Genomic DNA, 27,860 nt, shown 5'->3' with positions numbered 1-27,860 from the left:
GGGATATGCAGTCACACAGACTGTACCATTCACATTTGTCATTATGTGGAGACCAAAGAAGCTTTCTAAGCTTGCCTGCTCCAGGAAATAACTGAGGAGTGTGCTACTTGCATTAAAACCAGGCAGGTACTAGATGTCTCAAGTCTATCACACAAAATTGCATATCCAGGAGTGAGTTACTCCCATAAAGGCTGTGAAGCTCTGGCATGTCTCACCAGCACAACTCCAGGCTTTTGGCACGTTACCTTAGGAGTTTGTTCTTAGGAGCAACGTCACACCTGTGGCAGATTTAGTGCTCAGCTAGAGTGTGTTAAAAATATAGCCATTAGTCAAGTCTGTTGCAAATAAATAAATAAAGGGGAACAAAAGATTGGGAATTTAATTAATATTCAAATAAAATTCACTTCTCTTCTTTGAAAGGAAAAGTGAAGTGCAGTTTTGGCTTTTCTATCCAGCTATTGTAAGTGAACCAGGGTATCAATGCTGCAGCATTTGTGTCATGTTAAAATGCTTATACATAACCAGATAGAAGAAAAATGGAATCATGTAGTAGTTTTTTAATCCTTTAATTAGAGATATTAACTCTTTTAAAGTAGTCCTGTGTTCAAACTTAGTCATGCATAAATTAATATCTCTGGCAAATGTAATAATTTTTCAGCTTGTATAACACGACAGATCAATTATTATATCAGCTGAGCTTGTAATCCATATACCTGCCAGTGACTTTACACTGTTCCATTCCCTTACCAGGATTAATATTTATTTAATATTTGCTTTTATAATTCATTCCATATTGTCTCACTGTCTATCTTTTGAAGTGTTTGTCACAAGAAAAGTGAGAGAAGAAAGTATTTTTTTATTTGCCACATTACCTGTGGCACAAACCTTTGCTCTGTAGGAATAAGTGATAGTTCCTAAGCAAAATCATTGTCACATTCAATGGCACAAAGGCCATGAAGTCTTTACTGCCAAGCAGCTTTCCCCAAGAGTACTGAGGATAGTCTTAATTGCATGCAATTTTACAAACCCACTAAAGGAAGTTCTTTCAATTACCATCTAGATGGCAGCTTTTATAATTCCTTGAAATGAAATATAGAGACCAAGCCAGTTTAATTAGGTAATGTTTATTTTACATAGAACAATCTCCAAAGAATATTTAAAAAACCCAATCTAAATACTGATTTTATTGCATTTATTTTCTTATAAAACAACAAAAAAAAAAGACAGACAGGCACAATTTAGGTATTCAAATACTTCAAACTGAACAACTGTTCGCTATTCAGATTTCCCCAATACCACTCCAAAGGCTGTGAAAGTAGAAAATGTCATTTTGCACGAGGCAGTAGTGCATTTAGTAGGAATGAATCGCAAAATATATTTTTGTGAAGCAAGTCGTTATTGTCACTTTATAATTACCTATAAAATTTTTTGAATTGCACAGTAAGTTTGCTTTGCAATTGACAACTGCCACAAAACAGGCCTAGTATGTAACTAAATATTTGCTCAAACTATCCCTTAGAAACAAATTAGGTTTTCTTTTGGTAAATACTTAAAAGTCTAGTATCAACTATATTATATATCTGAGGTAATTTTAAAATGTTTCAATAGGAAGAGGTGTATATATTTAACTAAATTCAATTTCTGCCTACCTTAAAATCTACACAATAGCTCTGTGTCCTAAAAAGTATTTTGATTTGAAAGTACCAACACCAGTGAAATCTGGAACTGTTTAAATGCATTGATTTCTTGGTTTTCTGTTTTGTTATCAATGCTGAAAAGGCACTACGAACATTCCTCTGAACATTTGGTGTTTTAGGGTGTGTTTTTAAAAGTTAACAATGACAAACTTCAAATGTTTATAAGCAAAAAAATACTGAATAGACTTCCCACTGATTGATGAAGTCCATGATATCTGAAAGTACTCATTTTCCATAGAACTTCTTATTCAACAAGAATATGAGCAAATTCACATTCACTATAGCTTTATCAAACATTTTCATTACAGCCACACCTTCATACTGCATCTGAAGCAAATCCTGAAATGAGAAAAAAAATCATTAGTGTCTGTCTAAATCCATACCTTAAAGTGACAAGACGTGATAAATGTTACCAACTCTGGGTTCTTCAAAACTTAAACAATTGTAAGCAACTATTGGAATACAGATAGAAAACATTATGCACCCTCTAGATCCTAAGCTGCAGATTGTCAGTATCAGCAAACCAGAAGAAATACTTTTTTCTGTGTATTTCCATTTTCTTTTAGTATTTTCTGCTTGCCACTGAACTAATGTGGAGGTTGATTCTATGTATTTGCCCCAATATAAGCATTAATTCAATGGCCGTGTCCAGCATCCTGCAGAAGTTATATATTATTCTGTACATGAGCTGCTGCTCTATACTGATTTACTGATTCATGCATACATGTGAAAAAATTACTGGAAAAGTTTGTAGTTACAGGAGATGCAACATATAGATGCAGCTATATAGCAAAGTAACAAAATTCAAACCTGGAAATGGAGCTGCACTTTTTCCATCTCAACTCCTAAAAATTTTGCTTTGATTTCAAAGTCACCCACTTCTTCTCCAGGTGTGATATCAAACATCACGTTCTTAAACCTTGAAACAAGAAAGGCAATTGAATACATAGGCAGTGCAGTTTCATATAACCCAGAGTTTTAGGAAAAAGCCTGCAGAACACAGAATAACTTTGACCACAAGCAGCATTGTTGGTGTCAAAAGAATCACTCCATCCCTCCCTGCACTGCACTCCCTGCAGTGTCTTAGAGACTTTTTGGTGTACTGGTAGTATGAAAAACAGAATTTGGAACTCTATTGTATTGGAGAACACAGCCCCCCCAAAAAAACAACAAAATAAAAAACCATCAACGTACCAACCAAAACCAAACCAACAAACAAAAAACTCAACAAAACAAAACACACACACACACACACACACACACACACACAAAAAGGCTTTGGGAAGTTCAGTGAACAAATTGGATCAAACATCCAATTTTTTGATTTTCCTTCTGCCTTGCCCAGTCGTCTCTGTGCAGGACTAATGTGGCTTCCTCTACCTGATTAATCCACTTAAAAAAACCCTAAAAAACAAAAAAAACCCCCAACCCTCCCCCCCCAGAAAAACCTGAGAAAACCTGGAAAAAACTTTTGCATGCAGAAGATGGATGGAAGGTGGAAAGAATGGAAGACTTGCACTGCCACAACAGTAAACCTGGGGTTTACTAAGCTATTTGAATGTGACTGGTCAATATATGAAAAGAAATTGCTACAACTGCTTAAAAAGGTGGTCATCAATGGTAAGTCTGCTGTCAAAATTGGACTTGTCCATGTAATGTGGTGCTAGGCTGGCTTGTGAAAATATTTTCCCAAGGTAATAACAGAGCAAGGTACAAAATTCATCATGACAATTAGACTGTAGCATCCTTCTGAATGCAGAAGTCCGAGATAATGTTAGCTGTGGCACAGGAAATTGTTAAGGTTTCTTTTATCAAAAGCCAGGCCCCTTCGGAAATTGTTGATTAGAAAATGCTTGGAGTTGGTTTGTACTGCACTTACTGATTGGTTTGAAGATCTTCAATTTCTAGGATGACACCTTTTTCATGAAGTCTTGCAGCCGTGTACTTTAGTGAGGTCTGTTTCAGTTTTTTGCTTCCCTTCACCTCCTCTTTTCCATCTAATTTAATTGACCTCCGTGAATTTCTGAAAAGAGAAGAAGAATACTGATGTATTTGCTTTTGGTGTATTTGTCAGATCCTTAACACTTAAGCTACTCTTCTAGCCATCTTTAACTTCCTTTCAATCTTTCTTGAACTTCTCTTAAAAAAAATTAACAAAATATTAAAAAAAGAAAGCATACAGAAAGAAGCTAGAGGAATTTTTAGCACACAGTGAATCATCTAAGCATCTTGCCAATGAGTTTGAATCATCTTTTAGCACTTCTTTCAAATCTATTGTGAAATGCAACTCTAATCCTAAAGAGTCCACAGTCCTCAGTTTAAAATAGCAATTTGTAAACTTAGGTGATACAAATGGTAAATACTTTGTAATTAGACTTATTTTTTGGATCAATGAAGTGTGCACTAGGAAAATTCATGTTCATGTCAGTAAAATGTTTTCATTTTTACACTTTGGTGGCATTGGTGGGGGGATAGCTTTCAAGTAACAGCATTATACCTGAAAGGTAAAATTATTTAGGCATTTATTTCCCCCTTTTCCATTTTAAAGACAAACCCCACACCTTTTAAAGGAATGAAGAAATCAAAAATCGCTTTCCAAACCTTCATGACCTGCAAGTATGCAAATGGATCTGCAAAGTGGCACCAATTAAATACATTGAAAACATCTATACATCTCAGACTTTTCTTTCTCAAAAGCAGTCTTACATAAATGCAAGACTTTAATTTCCAGTTGCTGATGCAGTTTACAACTCTCATGGACCTTTTGTAGACTGCCAATCTGTTGGAATTAAAACTTTAAACTACAGATAACACCTGTTCTCCCTCTTGATAAAAAAACACACTACAAGACACATTAGAAAAGAAAGGAAGACTCAACTCACTTTCTTGTTAAGTTGTCCAAGCAAGTTTTTATATAGGTGTTGTAATAATTAATTTGTTCTTCATAAAATGCTGTCTTGGAGTTAAGTGCATTCAAAGTCTGCTGGAGTTTCACCAGTTCAGCTTTTCGATGATGCCTGTATCTTCTTTGATTCCGGATATCCTAAATAAATTTATTAATGTCATTGTTTTATTAATTTGAAATTTTTAAAAGCCTCAGTTCATTACCATTTCAGTTTGAAATTACAAAATCTGACTTAATTACTGAGAGAAAGCACCAAACTATTATGTTAGTTCAGTATGTGTAGGGAGTACTACAGTTTGTTTACATGGCAACTACATTGCTACTCATATAGACAAGTGGTGTTGAACTTTTCTGTGCTCTAACAGACCCAGAATCATAAGGGAGATGTCATTGTTGAGCTACAGGTAGTTCAATATACTCAGATTCTTATGGCCAGTACGCACTGGGAATGGGGAATAGGGTTTGTTGAGAACAGTCCCTGTGTTTCATCAGTGTCAGGATGGGCACTGCATTGCCCCACTACTCTTCTTGTGTCCTGCCCAACCACAGCAGATTAGTGTTAATACCAATCTGATATTTCATGGGGATTTAAGTCTTTCGAAACCTTACCAAGACCACAGCCATTCTTACTTGAAACACCAGTGAGCAATTCCAATTTACTGTTAAAATATACAAAGTTACATTGAAACATTATAGGGGAGGAGTTAAGTCATCAGCAGCATCAAATTCAATGCCAGATTTGGATAACAAAGGTTCCAGTTTTATGTCATTCAGTTCAGACAGGTATGCAGGAGTGTACTGTCTTTCACTTATTTTGTAAGGAAACAAAAACAATTTGCTTCATACATGGATACTTCAGTAGTTTAGGATAGCATTCCCTGAAAAAGATGTATTTTACTTCTCTAATTGAAATGGATTTAGGCTAGATGCTAATAAACATCTGTATATATACAGGGAAACATTCTGTTTACCTTAGCAATCTCATTTATAATTTCTTGGTACTTTGTTGCTGAAGACACTAGTCCTGCTTGTTCCAATGTCCGGAGATTTCTCTGGATTTTCCTTTTCTTTTGTTCTATTGGTAGCTGCCCATCTTCAAAAATAGACTGACTGTGCTTCATTTTCTCTGGAGTTTTGGAATCTAAGATGGCACGTTTTTCTACAAGTTTCAAGTTCTCAGATTCCTGGGGGGAAAAAAAAATCCAGAATAATTATTTTCAGATTTTGATAACTGTTAAGTGTTCAAGTACATTGAATTCTCAAAGGAGATTATCAAGAATCAGGTTGCAGGCTTTATGTCCTATTGCCACTTGGTCTCCAAGTACCCCATCTACTGTGCCTTTGGACATACCTTAGTGACAACACCTAGACATACATTTGAATTAATCAAAATGTCTAATTCAGCCAGGCTCAGTGACTTCACCAACTTGTGGGAAGACTGTCCAGATCTCACAGGTGGTTCCTACATATGTATACACTGAGGTTAACTAAAATCTGCACGTTATTAAAATGCAGTTTTGTGTGTCAGATTCTACAGGAAAGACTTCAATTGTGAGCTCTTCCCACTCGATTCCCATACTAAGGATAGCAGTAGTTCCCTGAGATTTGCTTGTATATTTTAAACAAACTGAAAGGTCAGGGAACTTGAGTTACAATACTGAATTTAATGAGGAAGGGGAAAAAAAAGAAGATTAATCTCAGGCTATTTGTTTGTATTATATAGAAGAGAAAAGATCATGTTTACCAAAGATGTAAAGAAAAAATATTCTAGCCACATTGTAGTGACTCAAATACAGCAAGAAAAAAAAATTCTAATCTAGTCTAGCTCACAGCAAGACATTTTGTTTCCCTCTGAAGCCACTTCCAATTATACAGTTAAAAAAAATGCATACAAGTCTCATATTTTGAAGACTCTAAATCTGAATAGTCTAAAATCATCAACAAACAATTTCATAGTTATAATGTGATGGTGAAAGCTGTCAGAGATCTGTTATGTCTTTCAAGCAGCTGTAATGAAATACTTCCCTCCCTACCCAGGCACAGTGTAACACTTACCTGTTGTGCAGTGGCTGGTGTTTCTAATATTTCTAAGAGTGTATCCCCTGGTTGTGTTCGTATCACATCCACTATGAGTCTTTTGGTCCTTTTGAAAAGGATATATGGATATTACAAAACAGTTATCACTGGATCACTTGTACATGTAATTTCTTCAACCATAAAATTACCAAACTCCCCCTTCATTATGGATTCTTGGTAAAATTTGCTTTCTACCTTTTTATGTTCCACAGTCCCTTAATACCATTGAATATCTGGTTTCTACACAGTCTGAATAGAGAAATACATGTAAGCTTCCCTCCATTCATTTTATAAAACAGACAACCACCACAGTAAAACAGTTACTGTTAATAAAAATACAGGCAACAACTCACATGTGGATTTTAATTGTGATCGTGACAAAACAGCAGACAGAAATATGATGTTTGAAAAGCCTGAGCTACTCATCATTCCATTAAGGGTCATATTTAATGAATAAAGTGGAAATGCACTCAGACCTGATGAACTTTGAAGGAACTTTACATTTTCTGGAGTGTGTTTAGGCAAACCACTTAAAGACAGATATTTCTCTAGCAACAACAGACAAGAAGCATTTCCTTACTAAAAAAGGGAAGCTGCTACACCCTGATATGTTAACCAGTTCTTTTCTTGGTAAGAATTTATCTCGTTCCTGCTGCCTATTCGTTCATAATACTTCCAAGAACATCCTGCTACAGAATTCTGTTAACTTAGAGGACAGGATTACTGAAATAGTCCATTATTCTTAAAAAGTAACAGAAAATTAAAGATGCAGCTAAAGTTTCCAAGGAAAATATCTAAATATTGTCAAAATTTTTGTGATAAAACCTAATGGTTTAAAGTGATAGTCTACCTAGGTACAGTTGCTTCTTCAGAAGTAAAACTTCATGCCATGGAAAAATTCCAGAATACTTATTTCTGATTTAAAAAAACCCAAACAGCTGAACAGTCAGATTTGAATTACTGCCTATGTCTGCCCTCCTAGTTATTGCCCACCTACTTATTGGTGCTGTCTTTCCCTTTAATGTAAACTTCTGCCTTCACATATGTGGGGTACATATAATAAGCACAGTAATAGAGAAGAGGAGCATCCTGTTCTCTCCCTTACTCAGATGATACTAGCATCTTAAGTAGGCCAATCCCTTTTCTGGATAGCTTGAAACAACTTCAAAAGATGGGTGATAATAATGTGGAACTGAGTAAAATTAATTTTTACTATAAAGTAGCCCTGTATGCCAGAGTATCTCTGTAGCCATTATTTAATTTGCTCACCAGACAGAATAAACATAATTTTCTTTCCTAGATAAAAACATGCAGCATGCACTATTCATGCTGAAGTAACAGTTGCATTCTTTTCAAATGGCTAATGACAGTATATCAGGAAAATGTTTATTTTTGAGGGGGAGGAAAGGACATGGTAATACTGTCTGACCCTTACAAGTCTAGAGTGCTTTTCATCTGTGCTTTCCCAAGGCTGTGGCATTTTAAAGCAGAGTGCTCTAACAGCTTCATGAAAAAGCACTTTCCAGGTTAGATAATGGTGCAGAGATGCTCCAAAACACAGATGGCAATATATTAATTTTTCTGGAAAAACTGACAGTTCTTCTGACTTCTGGAAAAGTTTGAGTGGCACTGAACACAAACCGGTTTTTGAAAGCTGAATTCAACTCAGCATCTCAGAAATGCACTTAGGCAGGGCACATGCTTAAAACCCCATGTTTAAAAACAAACAAACAAACAGACAAAATTCATTTTCAGAATAGAAGTGTTTGAGCAAAACTTACTTTATCATCAGACTTTTGAGATCCTGATCTTCACCTTCTCGTAACTCATATTTGCTTGTTAGAGACAGTGAAATCTCAGTTTTTGCAAGTTGATTCAGTGTGCTTTCCCTGTTGGGGTCATTGGGATCAACAGCTCCTTCCCCTAAAAGGAAACATATTTTACTCCAAGTTTTCCAACTTTCCCATGATTCAGTACATGAAGCAAACAAGTACCTGGATGAATTACTGTAAATAATCAGAAATATTTGGCTTATTATATAACACCTCTATTCCTTCCATGTAGAAGCAGTCTTTTTTTGGACATTGAACAAACAAAACCATAACTTAGCTATTTATAACCCTAGTTACAATATTTTGGAAGTTATGCCAATCCTTGCTTTTCAGGCTCCTGATGTTCAAAAGACTTCCAATGTCATCTTCTCCAAGAGTAATACCAACTATGTGACATCCTTTATCCTAATATGCAGTGATAATGGAGAAATAGAGGAATAGCAGCTATGTTAACAGGCCATTCACTTGAATGTTGGTGTTATCTATGACTCTTAGCTGCTTTCTAAACAGTTTTCTACAATAAATGCAAGTTAAGTATCAGTAAAATGCATTAATTTCTAATAAATTTGCATATTTTTTAAAAAGTGACTTTTATTTGGATAATTAAATATCAAAAGAAAAAATGGCTGGTTTCAGAATTCTCTATATACTTTTCCAAAGTTTCTACCCAACACTAGCGAATCTTAAGACTGGATTGTTAAAAAAAAAAAATCACTTGTTTCCTATTTGCACAACTGGATCATTCGAAATATTACTAATGCTTGGATTTTGAGTCAGACATTAATTTTTAGAGTGAGTATTGCGGGTAGAAAAAGGTTCAAATATAAGGTGCAATGTTACAAAAAGTGTTTGGAAAACAATTCTGTAGTAAACAGAGAAGCAGAAAGCTATTGCTCTCAGAGACACAAGAGTATTTAAGTCAAGCTGCTGTTTATTTCTGCCCCTAGAATGAAGTTACCCATAAAGACAAAAACCAGCATACCAAGGAAAGATTCTATATCAGGAACAGGTCCCAGACCTTCCAGCAATTCATTCAGCAGGTCATTAGTCTCAGGGGCAATGGCATCCTGGTGTTCCAAAAGCAGCTATAAACAAATGTGAATTAAATCATCATCCAGTAAAAGTTTGCTGGTATCGTTATACTTGAAAATAAATCTGGAAACTAAATGTTGAAAGACACAGACCTAGCACGATAAGGATTATGGAGACCTTCCCAAGGCCAGGAAGCAGCCTGGATTCTGGGATAGAGTTTAGAGTTTGCTTGCTGTAAAAGAGCACGTCTTGCTCCTCCAGCAATTGTCTCTGGGTTGCTAAATGTCATGGCTGGGCAGAAGATTTGCAATTAGGACTAACAAAGTCCTAATCATCATAGAATAAAGGATGATAATCCCAAGCAGAGCATTTTGGTCCTGCATCTTTAACACTCAAAGGAATAAAGATAGTGTTGGTGATCCATAGAATTCTCTGTATATCCATTCCAGTAGCTTACAACGGTGTCAGTGGTACCTTTCAGAAAGGACTATATTCCCTAAGTGAGGAACCAGCTCTGCAGCACCCACTGCACCTAACAGACATGTTATGTCAGTCATTAGACTCACTAAAAGGAGTATTTGATCAGGAATAATGCTCACATTTGACTTGTGGTCAGTACAGGCAAGAACAGGCAGAAATACAAACCAGTTTGTTTTTAGCAAATTTAGTTCACTTGAATAAAACTAACTTACAGTGTGGCCTACTGTGAGTTCTATCTTTTCCATAGTGTATCTGGCAGTATTTGAGAGAGATTCTTTGTGGTGTTTGTGGGCTTTTTTTTGATAGGGGAATGTTGTTGTGGGGGTTTTTCTTGGCTTGGGCGGGGGGACACACAGGGGACATGCTGCAAGCCAGGAAACAGTAATACCCCAGTTTTAGGAGGAACATGTGGTAAACATTTAACTTACACCCTATTAAGTCATACTTCAGACTGCTGTTATTCTGTTCTTTACCCACAGCAAGAACAGGCATGATACCATAGCGCCAGCTTTTTTAAATCAGATGTTTGCATCTGCTTCCAACAAATCATGTGACAGAATGCCAGAGCCACAATATACAATTTCTATTCCCAAAGGCTCTCCTTCAAACTGCTTTCACTTTCTTACCCAGGACAGAAAATTGTTTTAAAGTTAGAAATGCAACATGAGACTGGAACATAATTGTTCTTTCCCCTCATCAGAAAATGTTACATACCAATTATTATTCAAGATGCTTTTGCAGGAAAGCAGCATTTGCATTTTTCCTAGGAAAAAGAGATCTAATACTCAGCTTCAGAACATTTCAGAGATGAAGTGAAGAAATTACTTCAAAAGTAAGAATGAAAACTAAGCTTTCCCCAGAGACAGTTAGCTGCAAATATGTGATAATTTGTATGTTACAGTCCATTGACTAGTCTGTTTTCATTGACTTACTGAATGGGTATTGATAATTTCTTCAATGGAGATATAAATGACAGGCTTGCTAAGGGTCACCATATCAGAGTATTCATCAATATTGAATTTCTCCTCCGGTTCAGGAACATCACATGCTGCTTGAAAAAAATTCCTAAGAGAAAATGAAAAAGATTTCAATAATTGTCCCTTTAAATTTCACTTTATTTAGCCTATGTAAAAAAGACACAGCCAAGTCTTTGACATGCATTATGTTTCTCTTATAATCTTCAATCTACCCTCAATATTTCAAGGAGCCTTTTGAAGACAACATGCCAATAGGAATGATGAAATGTTCTCTTTCCTGGGTAGCTGATGGAAGACTTTTAAAGGGGTTGGGTTTTTCCCCTCCTTATTAAACAAGGAGTGAAAATTAGTAAATTTTAGGGACTTAGAGAAATACATATTTAATGCCCTAATAGTTTTAAAAGGATTTCTCTCTTATTTTATGAAGGCATTTTGCAGTATGAGGAGGAATTGATTGAAAGGATGTACAAAATTTCCATTCCACAAATGTTTACATTGCTGTTAGGCAGAAGATGAGCTGCTCAAAATAAGAGAAAACGTAGTTTTGTTTATAAATACAAGAATCCTGAGAGGAAAAAATGGGGCATGCGGTTGAAGTGTTGGTAAAGTCCAAAAAATAATGGTAAATGGGGAAATGGGGTATGCAATGAAAAATTTAAGTTTAATTTGCTGCCAAAAGGTAGCAAACTTCTAAATATTGCTGCAGGATAAGTTGTAGAGGCAGATCTCAAAGACTTAGGAAGGGTGTGGACAAATTTCTTCACAGGTTAATAAATGCCAAGTAAAAATCTAGGCAGGCTTAATAGCTTTAGCATAGCTAAATATTACTAATATTGTCCAAAGGGAAAAAGGCAGCTAAAGGCAGCCACCATTGCTTCTAAGAAGGGCTTGGTTAAAGTACAGAGCAGAGGCATACAGATATTTAAATTAGCTTGATTAGGAGATGGATTCTTCCTTATGTAATAATCAAGGACTGACTAGAGTAGCACTTTTATTAGCATTTGTTATTCTAGCTATAACACTTTCTACCTTATAGCTTCTTCATGTTTCTGTCATGTCCTAAATACCTCATTGAAATTACTAAGTTGAATTATCTCTGTGTCCATGGTTGTCATCTCTCAAGAAAACCCATTACATGACTATATCATGCATCTGCTTTCATGAAGGGCAGACACTAAAGACAGAAATTCTGAGTGCAAATTTGTTGCAAAACTCAACAATACCAGAAAGTAATTGCAATCACCCCCAAAAATGGGCAATAACCTCAACGAACTTGTGTCCCAGAATGCAGGAAAACATGCAGCATCCTATGACTGCAAGATAAAATAATAATGTCTATATAGAAACCTTGAGCAAAGATGACAGAATAAAAACAATCCCTGCAACTTTTTTCTGACAAATACGTTTTCTTCCTCAGATAAAATGTTCAAAGACATTGATTTTGCTGGATAATGAGTTACCTCAGTCTGTGCTTGCAGTAAGGAACTGCAGCCAAGACAGCAGAGATGATCTCAATGCACAAGCTAGAATACAACCTGTTACTCCTGCTCCAATTTCCTTGTCAGTGAGCATTTCTCTTTGCCATCACTCAACATGTTTAACCATGAACAGGAAATTCCTATCAACAAGGAGTCCACCTTCCTAGCTCATCCTAGAGGAAAGCTCTTACTCTGTAGGTATTTGTGAGGGCTTTGCATACCTGAACTTCTGGTAGGTCTGTGAGAGGTAAGTGTTCATAGATGACAGGTGCTCGCTTTCTCCTTCAAAGAGTTTGTTAGAAGCAGCGTGCTGGAGGACTTTAGCCACACAGCCTAGGTTCCTCCTCTGGTCAGGGTGTATCTGGCCCCCAGCTGTTATATCAATTATATCAAAGCCATCAGGAGCAACTATGGCAGGGTTCATGTAGCGATAGTACAGGAGGTTGCCAACAATCTAAGGAAACAGAAAAAAGTTGAGATCTTCCCTTTGCATACAGTAATGACACTTTACAAAATGTGACCAATCATTTCTACTCCTAAAATAGACCATAGGAACTGGTGCTAGAAGAATCCTTAAGACATACATTACCTGTGGGGCTAACTGGAAGAACTTGTAGTCTTTTATATGACAACACCTCTGTGAACATCAGTTATGGACTTTTAAAACCACATTTCAATTTGATACTGCTGAAGTTCAGCTAATGCAAGGCATGGAGTTAAACACAACTCTTCCAAATTTCACAAGGTCCTGCTCCCAAAACTAATTCTCCAAAGCGCTGCAGATACTGGCAGCATTTAATGTGTTTGTTGATAAAGGGACCTATTGTTTCTCAAAGGGACTGGACTGCAAAACTGGACTCTAGAAATTTAGAGAACAGATTTCCCAAACTGCAGTTTCTGTCACAATGCTACAGTAGCTTTTGAAGGTTGCTTCAAAGAATTCCTGGTCTCAGAAACAGGCAGGACTTGGCTTTCTGCAATTTGCTTTAGCATATGTGTATGGACCTGCAGAACTTACAGTTTACACATTTAAAGGCTTTCCCGTGGGTACTCCATTTGCTATCTAATTTTTTTAATGTGTTGAGCAATTTTTGAATCTGTATTGCTGGAGTGATGGGCAGTGAAGAACAATAGGGAAGTTCTGTTAAAATAAAAACCTTGTACTTTTAGAACCATGTAATTAAACAATACAAGAGTCTTTATTGAAGTACAAAATAGCCCTAATTTGACAGGGTTGTCAGTCTCTCAGCTGTTTGAAGGCTTGTGGAGCAATTCTCCTAAGTCCTCTGAAGGGGCACCATGGTTCATAGTCATAGGGTAACAACAGCCCCTGTGTCAGTACCATACTTATCATTCACACCTTTTTTTTCAGTCGGTATAAATGCCATTTCTACAACTTCTACAAGCATCTTAAGTGTAATGCAATCCAAGTGTAGTATAATCTACTCAAACTTTTCTTTTAGAGACCTTCCTAATTGGTTTAAATTACAATTTCTTAACACGTTTAAAACTTTAGATAGGGGAGAAAAAAAGAAGAGGCTACAGTGTTCTCAATGAAAGGATTGGTGATGACAAGGACCTCACCACCCACCCAAGCCCCAGAATGATTTAGATAAACTCCAACCTTTTAAGTACAGTTACTATCCAAAACAGGTTGAGCACACTCTTCCATAAGAATTGCTGAGCACCCAGATTAACACACCTTGATTGTGGCAACAGAATTCCCTTCTCCCCTTCCTCAGCCCCTTTGCAACTCAGTAAGAAATGCCAATTTCCTTCAATAAATGCTGCTTTACCAGTTCCTTAGAATATTTAGTGTTAATAAAAATCCCCTATGGCATTAAAACAACAAGCTGTTGGCAATTTGCCCTAAGAAGTTTACCTTTAATAGTTCATCTTCTGTTGCATCTGGGAATTTCTCGTGGAGTGAGCTCTTCAGAACTTTGGCTATGTATCTCATTCCATAACTACATGTAGAACAGATAAAAAGGCAAAATATTGGAAAAGACTGAGATGAAAACACAAAATCATTCTAGTTAGCTGAAGTTACTGGCTTTTTGCACACTCCCTTGAAACAAAGAACGAGTTGATCATGGAAAAAAACCACAAAACGTTTCAAGTACAGGGAGAGGTTTGCCAGGCTGCTAAAGCAGAGCAGAGGGAGAGAAACCACTCCCTCTGCTGGGCAACTCATTTGAGAGACAGCATCACGAGCCTTTAAAAACATGGAAAGGATCAGAAAGGATCTCCATCAGAGGCTCAAGTGAACTGCACATGAGCTGCTGCTTGGAGAGCCCAAACTCGGCACTTACGGCATCATATTGAGAGACGAGAATATGGATGTGAGAACTTTGTCAGTGACTGCTCGCAGACTCTGAATAGATGATTCCAGTTTATTCACCACTTCTGTGTGTGTCAGTGCTTGCTCCGTGGTAACATCATATGGCAGTTTGCTACAAAGTAAAAAAAAAATAAAACAAAAACAAACATTAAGACAGGTTAAATACATTTCAGAATAAAATACTTTTTTTTTTTCTTCATAAGGGCCATCAATGAACAAAATTCTGAAAAAAACACCTGAAACTGGGTTTTGTTGATAAAAGTCTAAATGCTTTGGCTTCCTTTTTTTGGAGGTGATTTGCTTAGTTGGGGGTGCATGTGTTATCATGTACCTTCCCTTAATAACAAAAGCAGAATAAAAATATAAATCATGCATCTCCACATCCCCATCCCAGTATAGCTCATCAAAAGCCTGGGACACTACTAACATGTTGTTAGTAAAAAACTTGACAAAAAGATGAAGTTGCTCCATGGCATAATCTATTATACTTGTAAAGATTAAGTAATTGACTTAGAAAGGTCATTCCAACGAAAGTGATCCTTTGATTGTTCAGGAGAAATTAAAGCACCTGTTTGTCAAGCATCTGTCCCCAAAATCTCTGTACTGGAGGAAGATTGAGAAGGGGCACAAGTACAGTACACTTTGTCAGAGGAATAAAAGGAAAGCAGAGCTGAGGGACTCCTCACGTGTATGGTACAATATGTCCAGCTTCCTCACTCACCTGGCCTCACCAGTCTGCATTTCTAGCTGGTTTACCCATGCCTTGTAAACATCCACAGGACTAGTGTTGATTATGAGAGACTTGTCCTCCATGATTTCCTTCACCACCGGGGCCAGGAGCTGGCGCAGGGTGTTCTGTCCACGAGCGCTTCGGTTGAAGCTGACAACCATCTTGATGACAGTGGGGTTTCCAGTAACAATATCCTGAATCTGGTCTACCTTAGAGCTGCAGCATAAACAGGAGAGTTATCCATATTTTCAATCCCTACACTTTTAAAACTGCCCTATTTCTATGTTGCAAGCTCTTTATATGATCTGTTTCTCAGGGCTTTTATATAAAACAAGGTGATGTATAGAGACTACCAGCTGACTATTGTATGTGTTATAGTAATGTCCCAGAACATACCATAGTCCATGGCAGCTAATTTATACCTGATTCAGACTCCACACCTTCAGCCAGTATCTTTTAAAGGCATAAAATAACATTTCCTTATTTCAGGAGAAGCTACCAGTCTGCATTTCCAGAACATAAGATTACATAAAGCATACTCAAGCACAAACTAAGAAGCCCTAGCATCTTTTTACAAGCAGTTTTTTCATAGAGGAGTATGATCTGCCATAGAAAGATTATTTTTTCCTGAATCAGCAATCATTGGAGTTTAAGAGTAACCCCCAGAAAACAAAGTTATCTTGTAATAAAATTATGTATGTAATTTTATGGCAGTTTAAAGATTAACCACCAGTTTCCTTTAAGCACTAAGCATTCATTGAACAGTCTAAAACACAAACTAGCTAAATACTTTCTCTGATTGCACATACTTTATCTCCTCTTCTAGAGCAGTTTTGAAGAGTTTGAGAAGCAGGTATTCTTCTCGTTGATTGGAGGCATAGTTGTATAGAGTGAAGATGACTGTGTCCATAAACTTTGTTGATTTGTTTTGTGGCATCTGGAAAATCAGCTTTGCCAGATACGTGGGATTAGTCTACAAAGCAAAAAAATGACTTGCATGTGATTGTCCAGGGCAAACTCCCCTCACTTTGAGGGCAGCTCTCTACATTTTTTCATGCCTAAAGCAGTTATGTTGACTCAAATATATGTCACTTTTCCCTGCAGGTTTTACTTTTCTCCATGGAATGCTGCACAATCTGTGAGAAACTCCATTAAATATTTTATTTGCAGTCTCTGAATAGTACTCTCTGCATCTAGTCTATGAAACTGATGACAATTAGAGTTTACCATATGTCAATAGCTATCTACCAAGAAAACTTTGTATACTCCATGTCTACTTTGGAGGGTGTCTGCCCTGGGAGGATCTAAAATTCATCAAGAAAAATGTCAGTGAGATGAGATAAAAAAAGCACAAGGAACAGATACATCATATCCTGTGAACTGCATTGCAGACTGTTCCCCTTCTACCACATATAATGTATGCTACTAGTGACAGTAATTTACGTGGACTGTATGGAGTAAACCTTTATCCTCAGGCAGAAATGTTCAGTACAGACTAAACTGTACCCAAGCAAAAACCAGCCATATTTGCTGCATACTTTAAAAACAAAGATTTTCTCAATTGCAGGAGGTATTAGAAATTGACCATAGTGTCTGCTGCAGTCTGCATGTTATTTGGAAATATTTTCATAATCACTTCTACAATCATGAAAACAAAATAAGCTGTACAACGTATTTCTAGCTTTTCTTCAAAAATTTGCTGCCATTGTAATTTTTTGCATTAAAATTTATTTACCTGTAGAAGGTAGAATAAATGTTGATAAGCCTCCAATTTTTTTCTTCTCTCCTTACTCAAACCTTTGATGCCCTGTTTGTCAACCATAACCATCTCCTGCAGTTGACTTTTGCTCTTTTTGTTAAGTTTCTTACTGTGCAGTACCACATCCTGCAGAAAGGTGATAAAAAAATCTGGATTTAAAAGATGGGTTATATATTCACAAAATAGGCATATTGGAAAAATGAACATTTTCCCAACCATGTTAAATGCGCAATTTCTCCAAGTGCATGAATTAGCTACTTTGTAAATTTTGCAGCTCCATTCATTACCCAGTTTTTAACATCTTTATCTTTCACCAATATGGCTTGCCAACAATGATTGTATGAGGCCTGATCTCCTGTACAGACTAACTCATTTTTAATTAACATTGAACAAGCTGTTCAATATGATCAGAAGTTTACTCTGTTCTAACACAGAAAAGAAGTAAAATACTCTAAATCTGCCAAGTAATTACTACTGTCCACAATTAGCAAAACACAGTGACATACAACTCAGGACAACAGAACAACGTCTAGCACAAGGTAGAAACATGCAAAGATAGTGCTTAATTTACCAGGAGTATTTTGACTAATTGAGGGTGTGACACTAGCACAAGTTGCTCAGATTGTGGGGTCTCCATTACCCATTATGGAGATAATCACCCATCTGGACATGGTCCAGGACAACCTGTTCTGGGTCCCTACTTGTGTTGTGGGTCTGGACCAGATGACCTCCAGAGATCCCTTCCAGCCTCAGCTGTGATTGTGTAACCCTGAGTTCCTTCAGCATGGGGAAGTGCTCAGTGCATGCCACCAAGGGAGCCTGAACAGAGCCTGCTGACCTGAAGAGTGATTCTGTTTTTCACCAGCAATCCAATCTTTATATCCATTAAGTTCAAATCCTTCTCCAGCTGCTGGTTGGATCGAATTTTTGTAACCACTTCTTCCCTTAACCTTGTTACTTCCAGTTCTTCTTCAAAGTCTAGGTCACTTTGGTCCAAGAGGTAGGCGAATTTGCGCAGAACAGTCAAGGGTGGATTTTCAGCACCAACTGTAGTTGAAGAAAATAGGTTTGTTAGTTGACATAATACTGAACTCCCCATAAGCCCTCAGGAAATGGATCACTATGAGAAAATTTGAAGTTTATGCCAGTTAACAATATTTTTGGCACGCTTTAAAAGTAGAGCTATGCAAAATAGTTCCAGCTGTAGAACAATTGTGTTGCAAACACTTGCACTGGTTTTGACATTAATAAGAAACTGAGAAATCTCACGTGAAACTTATAAAAAGCCCTGACTGAACACAGTAACATACTTGTTTCCAAACATAAAACATTCAACTGTTACTACTTACTTAGTGTTCTGTAGTCCTCCCTGGCCTTGTTTGCTCTAAGAAATGCTTGTATCTTCACAATTTGGTCATTCTGAAAGGGATCAAGATTAGGCAAAAGAATTAGTTGCGACACACTTCTGCTCAGAAACATGCTGGAAAATTTGCACCCTCTTTTCTGTTTCCCAAAACTGCTCCTGCAGTCATACTACCATACTTCAATGCTTCACATTCAGAATGGAGAAAAATTACTTACATGATCCTTGAAGTATTGTAGGCGTTTCCTGTAAGCTCTTCTTGCTAGCCACATTTTGACCCATGACTGAATCTAAAAATAAAAATTTTAAAAAAACTTTTTAAAAAACATTGCACAAACTTTTGTGTGTGTGTTTTAAATTTACTTTTGAATGTCTGCTTCTGCAGGCATGGTGTTCCTGTGTGGTCAGGGCTATAGATGACTGTACCACCAGGCTCCTACTGGCCAGTGACCAAATAAAGGGGGTCCCACTAAATCAAGCTGAGATAAATTTTCTACCATCTATCTGTAACATTATCTTTGAAAATTATTTCTATCTTGAGGTCTCAGGTCTCAATTCTAAACCAGTCTCCCTCAAAAACAGGAGATCCTGTAACAATATTCCATCTGTGGAATCCAGTTGTGACATTATGGTTCCATTAGCATCTTAGAAAAATGAGTGCTTTACAGAGAGAGAGATTTGACATCTTTTAAGGAAATAATACACTGTCATACCAAATGTTTTCTAGTTTAGCTTTGGAAAGACAAATGTGAGGAAATCTCTTTCAAGAGCCCCTTAAGTTCTGGAAATCCGGTTGAAAGTCACACATAAAGCTTTCAAGAAACAATTTGCTTAAGCTGTCAATTGAACAGCTTTCAGTGCCATGCAAATTTCTGGGAAACCTCCATCCTGTGCTCCAAAATTTCTGATTCACAGGTGGTGATGGATTTTGTCAACGGAAAAAACACTCTTGGCCCCCAAAACACATTGGGCATTCTTACCTTAACAATAGCAGCAACATTGCCTTGCAGCACCTTTAATCTGTCAACATAGCTTTTCCTTTGTTTGAATCCTTTCCAGAAAGCCTGTTTTAGAGAAGGCAGGAGACAATTATCCCTAATAAGAAACTAATATTTATTAAATCTATGTAATGCACTAAAATCATCAAACACTAAACAGCGTTTATCCTGTAGAAAAAAACTGCCAATGTGATACAAAGATAACTAAAGTATAACTAAGCTTGCCTCTACTTTTTAAGGTAGCCTAATACATTTCATGTTAATTTTGGCCCATCTCAGCACACTTTATTGTCCAGTGATATCTCCTTTGCCCTCCTGAATTCATCCTTACTCTTATCAACAGTACACCCACATCCTTAGCATCCCAGTCACTGGCTTCATCCCACAAAAATGACTTCCAGCTCTTGCCCATTACTCAGCCTCACCTTCCATCCCTGGGACAACAGTGGAGTGCCTCAATCTGGAGACCATGTCTGTCCACTTGGATAACAAGATGATGATCAGGAATAGTTACCATGGGCTTGCTAAAGGAAGCATGTAAGGGTAAGGGGAGACTAGTGGGTGTTCTCTACTTGATGTCAGTAATGATTGTTGGAATAACATCCTTACATCTTAATAACATCCTCATAGAGATGCTCAGGGTGTGGGCTGGATGAGTGGGCAGTAAGATGGAGAACTGGCTGAACAGCAGATCCCAGAGGGTCAAAATCAGTGGCACAGGGTCTGGCCACAGGTGGAGTCTGTCCCTAGTGCTGTCCCTCAAGGTTCAATGCTGTGCTATTTAACTTACTCATCCATGACTTGGGTGAAGGGGCAGATGCCTGCTCAGCAAATTCAGAGGACACAAAGCTGGGCAGAGCAGCTGATACCCCAGAGTGCTGTGCATCCCTTCAGAAGGACCTCAGCAGGTTGGAGAGATGAACAAAGAACCCTGTGATACTCAGCAAAGGCAAGAGCAGGGTCCTGCAGCTGGGGAGGAACAGCCCCAGGCACCAGCACAGCCTGGGGCTGACCTGCTGGGGAGCAGCTCTGCAGAGAAGGGCCTGGGGCTCCTGCTGGACAACAAGCTGCCCATGAGCCAGCAGTGTGTCCTGGTGGCCAAGAAATCCAACGGGATCCTGGGGGACATTGGCAGGAGCATTGCCAGCAGGGGAAGGGAGGTGATCCTGCCCCTGCACTCAGCTCTGGTGAGGCCTCACCTGGAGTGCTGTGTCCAGGTCTGGGCTCCTCAGGACAGGAGAGACATGGAGCTGCTGGGGTGGGGCTGCAGGGGCTACAGAGATGATGAGGGGTCTGGAGCATCTCTCTTATGAGGAAAGGCTGAGGGAGCTGGGGCTGTTCGGCCTTGAGAAGAAATGACTGAGAGGGGACCCTATCAATGCCTATCAGTATCTGAAGGAGGGTATTAAGAGAGTGGAGCAAGCTCTTCTCAGCGGTGCTGAGCAAAAAGGGCAAGAGGCAATGGACAGAGTGATGCACAAGAAGTTCCATCTGAATGTGGGGAAAGAATTTCTTTACTGTGCAGGTGACCATGCACTGGAACAGACTGACCAGAGAACTTGTGGAACCACCTGGATTAAATCCTGTGCCATGTTCTTGGATAACTCTGCTTGAAGAGTGAGGCTGGGCCAGATGACATGCTGTGGTCTTTGTCAGCCTTACCCATTCTGTCACTCTTGCATCCAGAAGTTGTCCCTTACCTATTGGGAGCTACATTATTCTTGCCCTGGCCTCTTTCCCAAGTTAATTCCTTCAGCTGACTCTGTTTGTTAGAAATAAAAACTTGTCAAGGAACACAGTGACAGGGATAACCTACTGCTGCTTTTGCCTGTCATCTCTATTCGCCAGTGACACCAAGCTTGTCCTCTATTTGTTGTCTTTCCACAAATAATTTCTACTTTAATGCTAATAGAAAGAAAACAGAGAACAACTTTATTTACCTACATTTCTCCATATTTTTAACCTAGTCATACTTTGAATTTCTCAAAGTGCAGTTCTTTACTGGGCTAGGACACTATGTTCAAAATGAAAAGTCAATCCAAATAACAACTACTAGTGGTAAAGCTGTTTACCATAATGAATTGTTAAATATAGCTCTTGTAGATTAAAATAAAAATAATTTGTGCATTTTAATTTTTTTTCTTCCCTTTTGTGAGTGGGTGGTGGAATAAATTGCTCCTAATAGAAGCTGGATATCTCACCATTTAAAACCAGTGTCATCCCTTTGCCAGTGTTTGCACCCTCAGCAGAATGTTTCCTTTGTACACCTTTTGGAGTTCAGCAAACTGGAAACATCCAAGAAATACTGCCAAAGAACACCAGGGCAGCTGCCACTCCCTGTTCAGCTATGACTTCATGGAGAAGAAACAAACCACTTCCAACTAGGGATAGTCTAGTAAGGAATGTGTTTCTTAAGTCATGCTTTGCCAAGGAATTTTTGCTTCGATACTTAGAAATATCTTCTGGTCTTGTACTGTGCATTGTTAGGTACACCACAAAAAATCTGAGCACGTCAGAACAGGGCTGTGCATTAATGAGCTTTCCTCAAGTGACTTACACTGGAGGTGGATATAATAGATTCTTTAAAACTGGATATCTGCTATGTGAAATCACATATATTTGCAGATGTAGAATCTCAAACTGCTGTTGCTGAAAACAGGGAGACAGATCTGCTTGAGAATTTTAACAGTGGTAGTAATCAGCCATGTCACCTGTTGCATGCAAAAAGCTGCCCAAGCCACATTACCTTCTTGTTCTAGAACAATACCTGTATTTTGATGGCAGATGGCTCCTGGTTTTGAAGGTAGGCTCTTCTCTCCTGATAGTTTCTTCTGACTAAGAATCCCCTTGCTCGGGCTTGCAGCCCAACAATCAGATTTTCATTAGCAAGCCACAGCTGCTCTCGATTGTAATCTGCTGTAACTTGCCCAGCAATGTTCTGTTGAGAAATGATGGAAAAAGGTCATTTAGAAGACTAAACCATCCTGGAATCTGGACTGTGTTCTTTCCATCTCTGCAGTTTATGTTCACCTGATCCAGGCCCCTTTGATTTACCTGTATATTTTAATCAGTAAGAAGAGCTATGTTGTTACTGCTGAATCCTACACAACCAGAACTGAAGCTTTCAAGCTGCAGTTATTCAAGTGGGTATGCTATTTTAAGACAGTATTCCTTTATACATTAGCAGGGTTCTGCTTTCCTAACACTCAGAAGTGTCTTGTACAACTCAGACATCTAGAAATACTAACTGAATCAGCAAGTTCTCTGTTGAGAAGAATACTCAAGTACTGCTGCATTCAGAATTTCAGAAGGACTTACACTGACCCAAGTTCTTTGTGTACAGTAATAAGCCTGTAACTTAGATAAGCTGCATCAGAATAATGGAATAGAACAAATGAGGCTTGTGTGATTTGCTTTCCTTGAAAGTTCTATTTCACACTAGTGCAAAACCTCTACAGGCAAGGGAGCTAAATAGCACACTCATCCTCTTTAATATGGACATATTAAAATGGTGTCAGAGGATTAGATTTAAACAGAAAATGATGGTTCCACCTGCTCATAAACACATCATAAAATTGTTATAAGTCAATGCAAAGTTCTATAAAATAAAAAGATATGGAAGCAGTCATAATTTCCTACATTGGTGTCTGCTGATGGTCATTAAGAGAAATGCTGTAACTTCCAGTAAGGAAATCCCTAAGTCATTGTCAGACATTAGGCAGGAGGCTCTGCTATCACTGTCTGCTTAGACTTAAGTTGCTGCTCTTGTCAGAAGCAGATACTGATAAAGTGACCTTCAGTTTCACCCACCACAGCCTCTTCTTATTTTCATGTCTCACACTCTCTCAAATGTTTATGCTGCTTTTGCAATAAAAGCCAATGTTTTAGCCACCTACCTGGATTTCTTCACCAGTTAACCATGATGTTTTTGGTACAACTCCTTTGGGGGCAACACAGGTACCTTCCTCAGTTTCCACATTGTAATAGTAATCATACATGGTTTTCATTACAAGTTTAATCCATGGACTTTCACTAGAACCTATAAGCAGTTAATATCATTAGTACAGATTTGTGTCCTGTTTCACTGATAAATTACAGCTCTCCCTACTCATTTCTCCTCCCTGTACTTGCTGTGAAGCCCTTTGACACACAAAATCTCTATGTATCTTGGGCCATCCTGCTAGGTGGATGAGGGTCATTCCTCTAGAATAAAATGGTGTTAAGGTCAGTGGAAACAGCTATGAGGTTGGTACAGATCCACTGGTAGCCTTTCCAAACCCTAACGTGCCAAGTTAGTGCTCTAAAATGGTGTGTCCTCCATCTTACATCATTTCTCATAAGTGAAACACTGTATTTATAAAAAATATTTTTCTTATCTTCTGCCTGAATTCTGGACTTACTGACTCTTACTTCCCCCCACAACACTTCCTATATCCACATCATTTTCTTGTTTATTGTTTTGTTCTGCATCCTGACAGGCAGGAAAAGCCTCATTTCCTTATGGACAAAAGGCCCCAAGATAAAACTAGTGAGGCTTTCAAAATACTCATGTTGCAAAGTGAGATATGCCCATCTACAGTAAGAACGGGTACTACACAGCAATTTTTTTGGCAGCCATTAACTAACCTTGACTGCTGTTAGTTATGACCAGTTTTTGCACCTCTAACATAACAAAACATCCCATCATCTGCTAAGAACAGATTCTAGCCCCAGCTTTTGCTGGTAACATTGCTCTGGCAATGCACAGGGACCATAACTGGGCTATGAGCACTGTTAGATACTGGCTTGATCTTTGACAGCAACCTGTAAGATTGATGTGTGCATTTCTGCATCTGCTAATATGAAGAAGAATTGTCAGTGAGTAATATGGCAGAGAGAATGGACTAGTCTATTGAGAGTTGCAGAGAAGCTGCCCTAAAGTCACTCAGAGGCAGGTTTGAGATTCTAGAAAGTCTCAGCTAGACTCTGGTAATCACTAGACTTGCTTCTCAGCACGTAGTGTGGTCTGCATTATGTGTGCAACAGTACAACGTCATGTAAAATGCACTTGGAAAATTATAACATTTGTCAAAAGACTTTAAAGCAGCAGCTGCCTCCCTCAATTTACAGTGATTTTTAGGTAAACTTCCTGTTCTAACTTTCTAGTTGCCTCATTGATATGGACATGTGCAACTGTCCTGTTTAGGAAGTTTTTTACCTTCCGTAGTTTTCATGTTCTTGGCTTCAGAGAGGTTCCTGAAGTAGGCTTCAGCACATTCAGGAATGACTCTTAATCCAAACCTTGACTGTAGTATCATCAGGATTGGCTGTGAATCACCTTTCTCCAAACTCTTGTTAATCATTGATATTCCAACAGCCACTAGGGTAAAACAATAACATAGAAAAATGTCTTGTATACACAGAGCTGACCCAAAATGCATGCAGTATCAGAAGCCCATGTAGAGGAGTCACTCCATGAGACTGAGCAAGCAGGCAAGGATTTCAGTTCTAGAAACAGGTTGTTGTTGGTTTGACTAGGGTGGAATGGGTAGCTTTGGCTAGGCAGTAACAGATCAACCAAAAATACATTGCCAGCCAGATGAGAAACAAAGTGGTTGGGCAATACCACCACTGTCCAGACTTCTGCCAGACAGCACCCTGCTCGCTTTCTGTGCTTTGAAACAGACCTCTGCCCAGCACACATGTGTACTGGAGATGTCTTCCTACCATTGCTGTGGCACTGTGATAACCAGGCATCTGGCCTCAGCAGCAAGGAAGCAGAAAAATCTGGGAAGCCACACACTACAGCTGGCTGCTGCTAGCCCCAAACTCATACACAGCCCCATGTGCCTCATCAGCTCTGTTCAGCAGTACCTGAATGCTTTCCTTCCTCCTTTTCATCATGTACTTAAGAGTGCTGAAGATATTTTTACAAAGACAAAAGGAAACATGAGCTAAGATTCATTTATGTAGATCCACTGTCATCTGGCTTTTCCTCATCTTTTAATTAATTATGCCTGTATTTTCAGAGGAAAATATAAGAAAAGTATTTATTGGGAAAAAACTCAACTCAGCAGAAATTATTCCTTTCATTTGAAGTGCTAGCAATTAATATTCTAGCTGTTGCTCTAGAGAAAGGCCATTTGGACCCTGGAAAATCATAAGATAACTGGGGATTAGCCACAACTGCCAGAAAACTGTCAGCTCCAGTCTGCTTCTCTAGCAGTTGGGATGCCAGTACCAGATCAACACTGCAAAGGACCCTTTTCCACACCCATCCTCCCTTTTAGACAGCTGTGATATACAAAACCACAGTTGTCTGGTGTGATAAGCCTGAACTCTCATAAGGCCAAAGATCAGCTTTTTCCTACAACTTGGACTCTCTCAGGACACACAGACTTCCTGCTTTGAAAGACTCTTCCTGTGCAAGACTGAAGTCAGTGTTCAAACCTACTCCTGAAGGCCATACAGCTGATACTTGGCTAACCTCTTTTTGTCTTCCACTCAGATAAGGAGTACAATAGTTGAACTCATTCAACAAGTGAAGCAAGGTGATGCAAAACACACAGCAAGCACCATGATGAGTTAGGAAAGTGCACCAGCACTTACTGAACATTTCTTCCTAAAGAAAATATGGAATTCTTTGTTGACAGGGAGGCTGTAAAAGCCTTTCAGAATTTTAATACTGAACCATTTAGTATTTATATAAGGCATGCAAGTTAGTTTGGAAGTGATCAAAACTGTTTCAGTACCACTGCCAGTATCTTCTTTTATTTTACTGCTTATTTTATTGCCATTACTGCAGCAATCTCAAAACCACTTTTTAAACTGAAAAATATATCTTCGACTATCTTGCAAAAGTTTTGGAGTTGTTTGCCTTCCAAAAATAGTGCCTGTGTGATAGATCAAATAAAAGTTTCTTTCCAAGTTGTGATCAAGCTAAACTTAAAGTTTGGACTATGTGAACACAACATGCAAACTTCCTGAGACAGGATGTGTTGGTTATAGGAAGTATCAGGTTCTGCGCCATGGGGAAATGTTAAATCTCAGGTTTTAGCTGCAAAACCTTAGATGTTTTTAAGAATGTGCTGTGCTGACAGTGCTTCCTTTCGATCCACAGGGCAGAGTACACAACATTAGTATTTTTTTCCTAAAAGTGAGAAGTTAAAACAGTTCCATTGAGCATCCTTGATTGTGAAAAGCTGTGCATTTATTGCCAACACAGATTATAAGAAAAAATGCTAGTACAACGACTAGGCAGTGGATGGACCAGTGGTTTACCATTAGCAACATTGTATGGTATTTCTGTGTGAATTATGCTCCCCTAGTTTCTGCAGGCTGCTTATGATACTTATTCTTAATGCTTTTACACCAGTGAACACAAATGAGGGGTTTTCAACTTGTTCTTTAGGTTTAACTCAAATCCATTTATAAGCTACGTGTTTCCTTCCCTTCTCTGTGCTCATGTTTCCTCATGGCTACGGGAGCATTCATGGGAAGCAGGTTTTTCCACAAAATAAGGTATCAGCACTCCTCAGTATAAAAGCTTGGTTGAGACAATGTGTGTGTATCTAACTCTATCTCAGAAAACACAAGCCCAGTGCTTTCTATGGATGTGTGACCTATAAAAATACTTGCATCTATCTTCAGTGTATCTGCCTTGTTACATGAGGATGACATTTAGTTGTTTAGATCAATTCTAAAGTAGTAGTAACACAAAATGCAATGTTCCTGTAGCAGGGATTTGTGATGGCCAGCTGTGCTCTCTTCCACCCACCACTTCCCAAGCAGTAACTCCTGACGTGCCTGTGGGCTCCCTGCACCAGGGATGGCTGAGCACAGCTCTGCAGGAATGCACTGACCCCAGCACTTGCATTCACAAGCTCCTAAAGTGCCACAGAAGGCGACACTGACTCACCCAAAGCCAAGTGAAGCAGAAGGCTGACCAATACCCAGTGCCTTGTCTGAGCTGAGCTGGCCCTGGGCTGGAACAGGCAGGCACATCACCCTGCACTCCAACATGCCCCATAAGCCCAGCAGTGCTTGCTCCTACATTACTTGCCAACGTTTATTATGTATTATGAATAGTTTTCTAAAATTACTGTACTCAACCAAAGCTTTGACATAAGGTGTTGAGTTCATTCAGGACACAGCACTCCGACAGATTAAGCCTCAGCATTTTTCCTACAGATTTTCTTTTCCTTACAGATTGG

At 38.5% G+C, this 27,860-nt stretch overlaps 1 protein-coding gene across 3 annotated transcripts in view; it reads right to left on the bottom strand.

The window, feature by feature from the left end:
• Positions 1-1,104: 1,104 nt before the first annotated feature.
• The window catches only part of IQGAP2 (IQ motif containing GTPase activating protein 2), a 120,678-nt gene continuing 93,922 nt past the window's right edge, over positions 1,105-27,860 (bottom strand). For all 3 annotated transcript variants that reach the window (XM_079330069.1, XM_079330070.1, XM_079330071.1), the window contains 22 exons: positions 24,866-25,027; positions 23,565-23,707; positions 22,436-22,606; positions 19,651-19,734; positions 18,889-18,960; positions 18,657-18,726; positions 18,146-18,354; positions 17,284-17,433; positions 16,358-16,521; positions 15,540-15,764; positions 14,790-14,930; positions 14,360-14,444; positions 12,699-12,931; positions 10,955-11,087; positions 9,493-9,595; positions 8,460-8,601; positions 6,658-6,745; positions 5,574-5,786; positions 4,580-4,740; positions 3,577-3,720; positions 2,508-2,616; positions 1,105-2,036 (listed from right to left, as the gene is read on the bottom strand). In XM_079330069.1, coding sequence (XP_079186195.1) covers positions 1,923-2,036; positions 2,508-2,616; positions 3,577-3,720; positions 4,580-4,740; positions 5,574-5,786; positions 6,658-6,745; positions 8,460-8,601; positions 9,493-9,595; positions 10,955-11,087; positions 12,699-12,931; positions 14,360-14,444; positions 14,790-14,930; positions 15,540-15,764; positions 16,358-16,521; positions 17,284-17,433; positions 18,146-18,354; positions 18,657-18,726; positions 18,889-18,960; positions 19,651-19,734; positions 22,436-22,606; positions 23,565-23,707; positions 24,866-25,027 — 3,116 coding nt within the window. In that variant the 3' untranslated portion in view covers positions 1,105-1,922. The remainder of the gene's footprint in view (positions 2,037-2,507; positions 2,617-3,576; positions 3,721-4,579; positions 4,741-5,573; positions 5,787-6,657; positions 6,746-8,459; positions 8,602-9,492; positions 9,596-10,954; positions 11,088-12,698; positions 12,932-14,359; positions 14,445-14,789; positions 14,931-15,539; positions 15,765-16,357; positions 16,522-17,283; positions 17,434-18,145; positions 18,355-18,656; positions 18,727-18,888; positions 18,961-19,650; positions 19,735-22,435; positions 22,607-23,564; positions 23,708-24,865; positions 25,028-27,860) is intronic.

This window comes from Erithacus rubecula (genome assembly GCF_903797595.1).
Source record: "Erithacus rubecula genome assembly, chromosome: Z".
Taxonomy (NCBI): domain Eukaryota; kingdom Metazoa; phylum Chordata; class Aves; order Passeriformes; family Muscicapidae; genus Erithacus; species Erithacus rubecula.
This window is presented reverse-complemented; position numbering and strand designations above follow the sequence as displayed.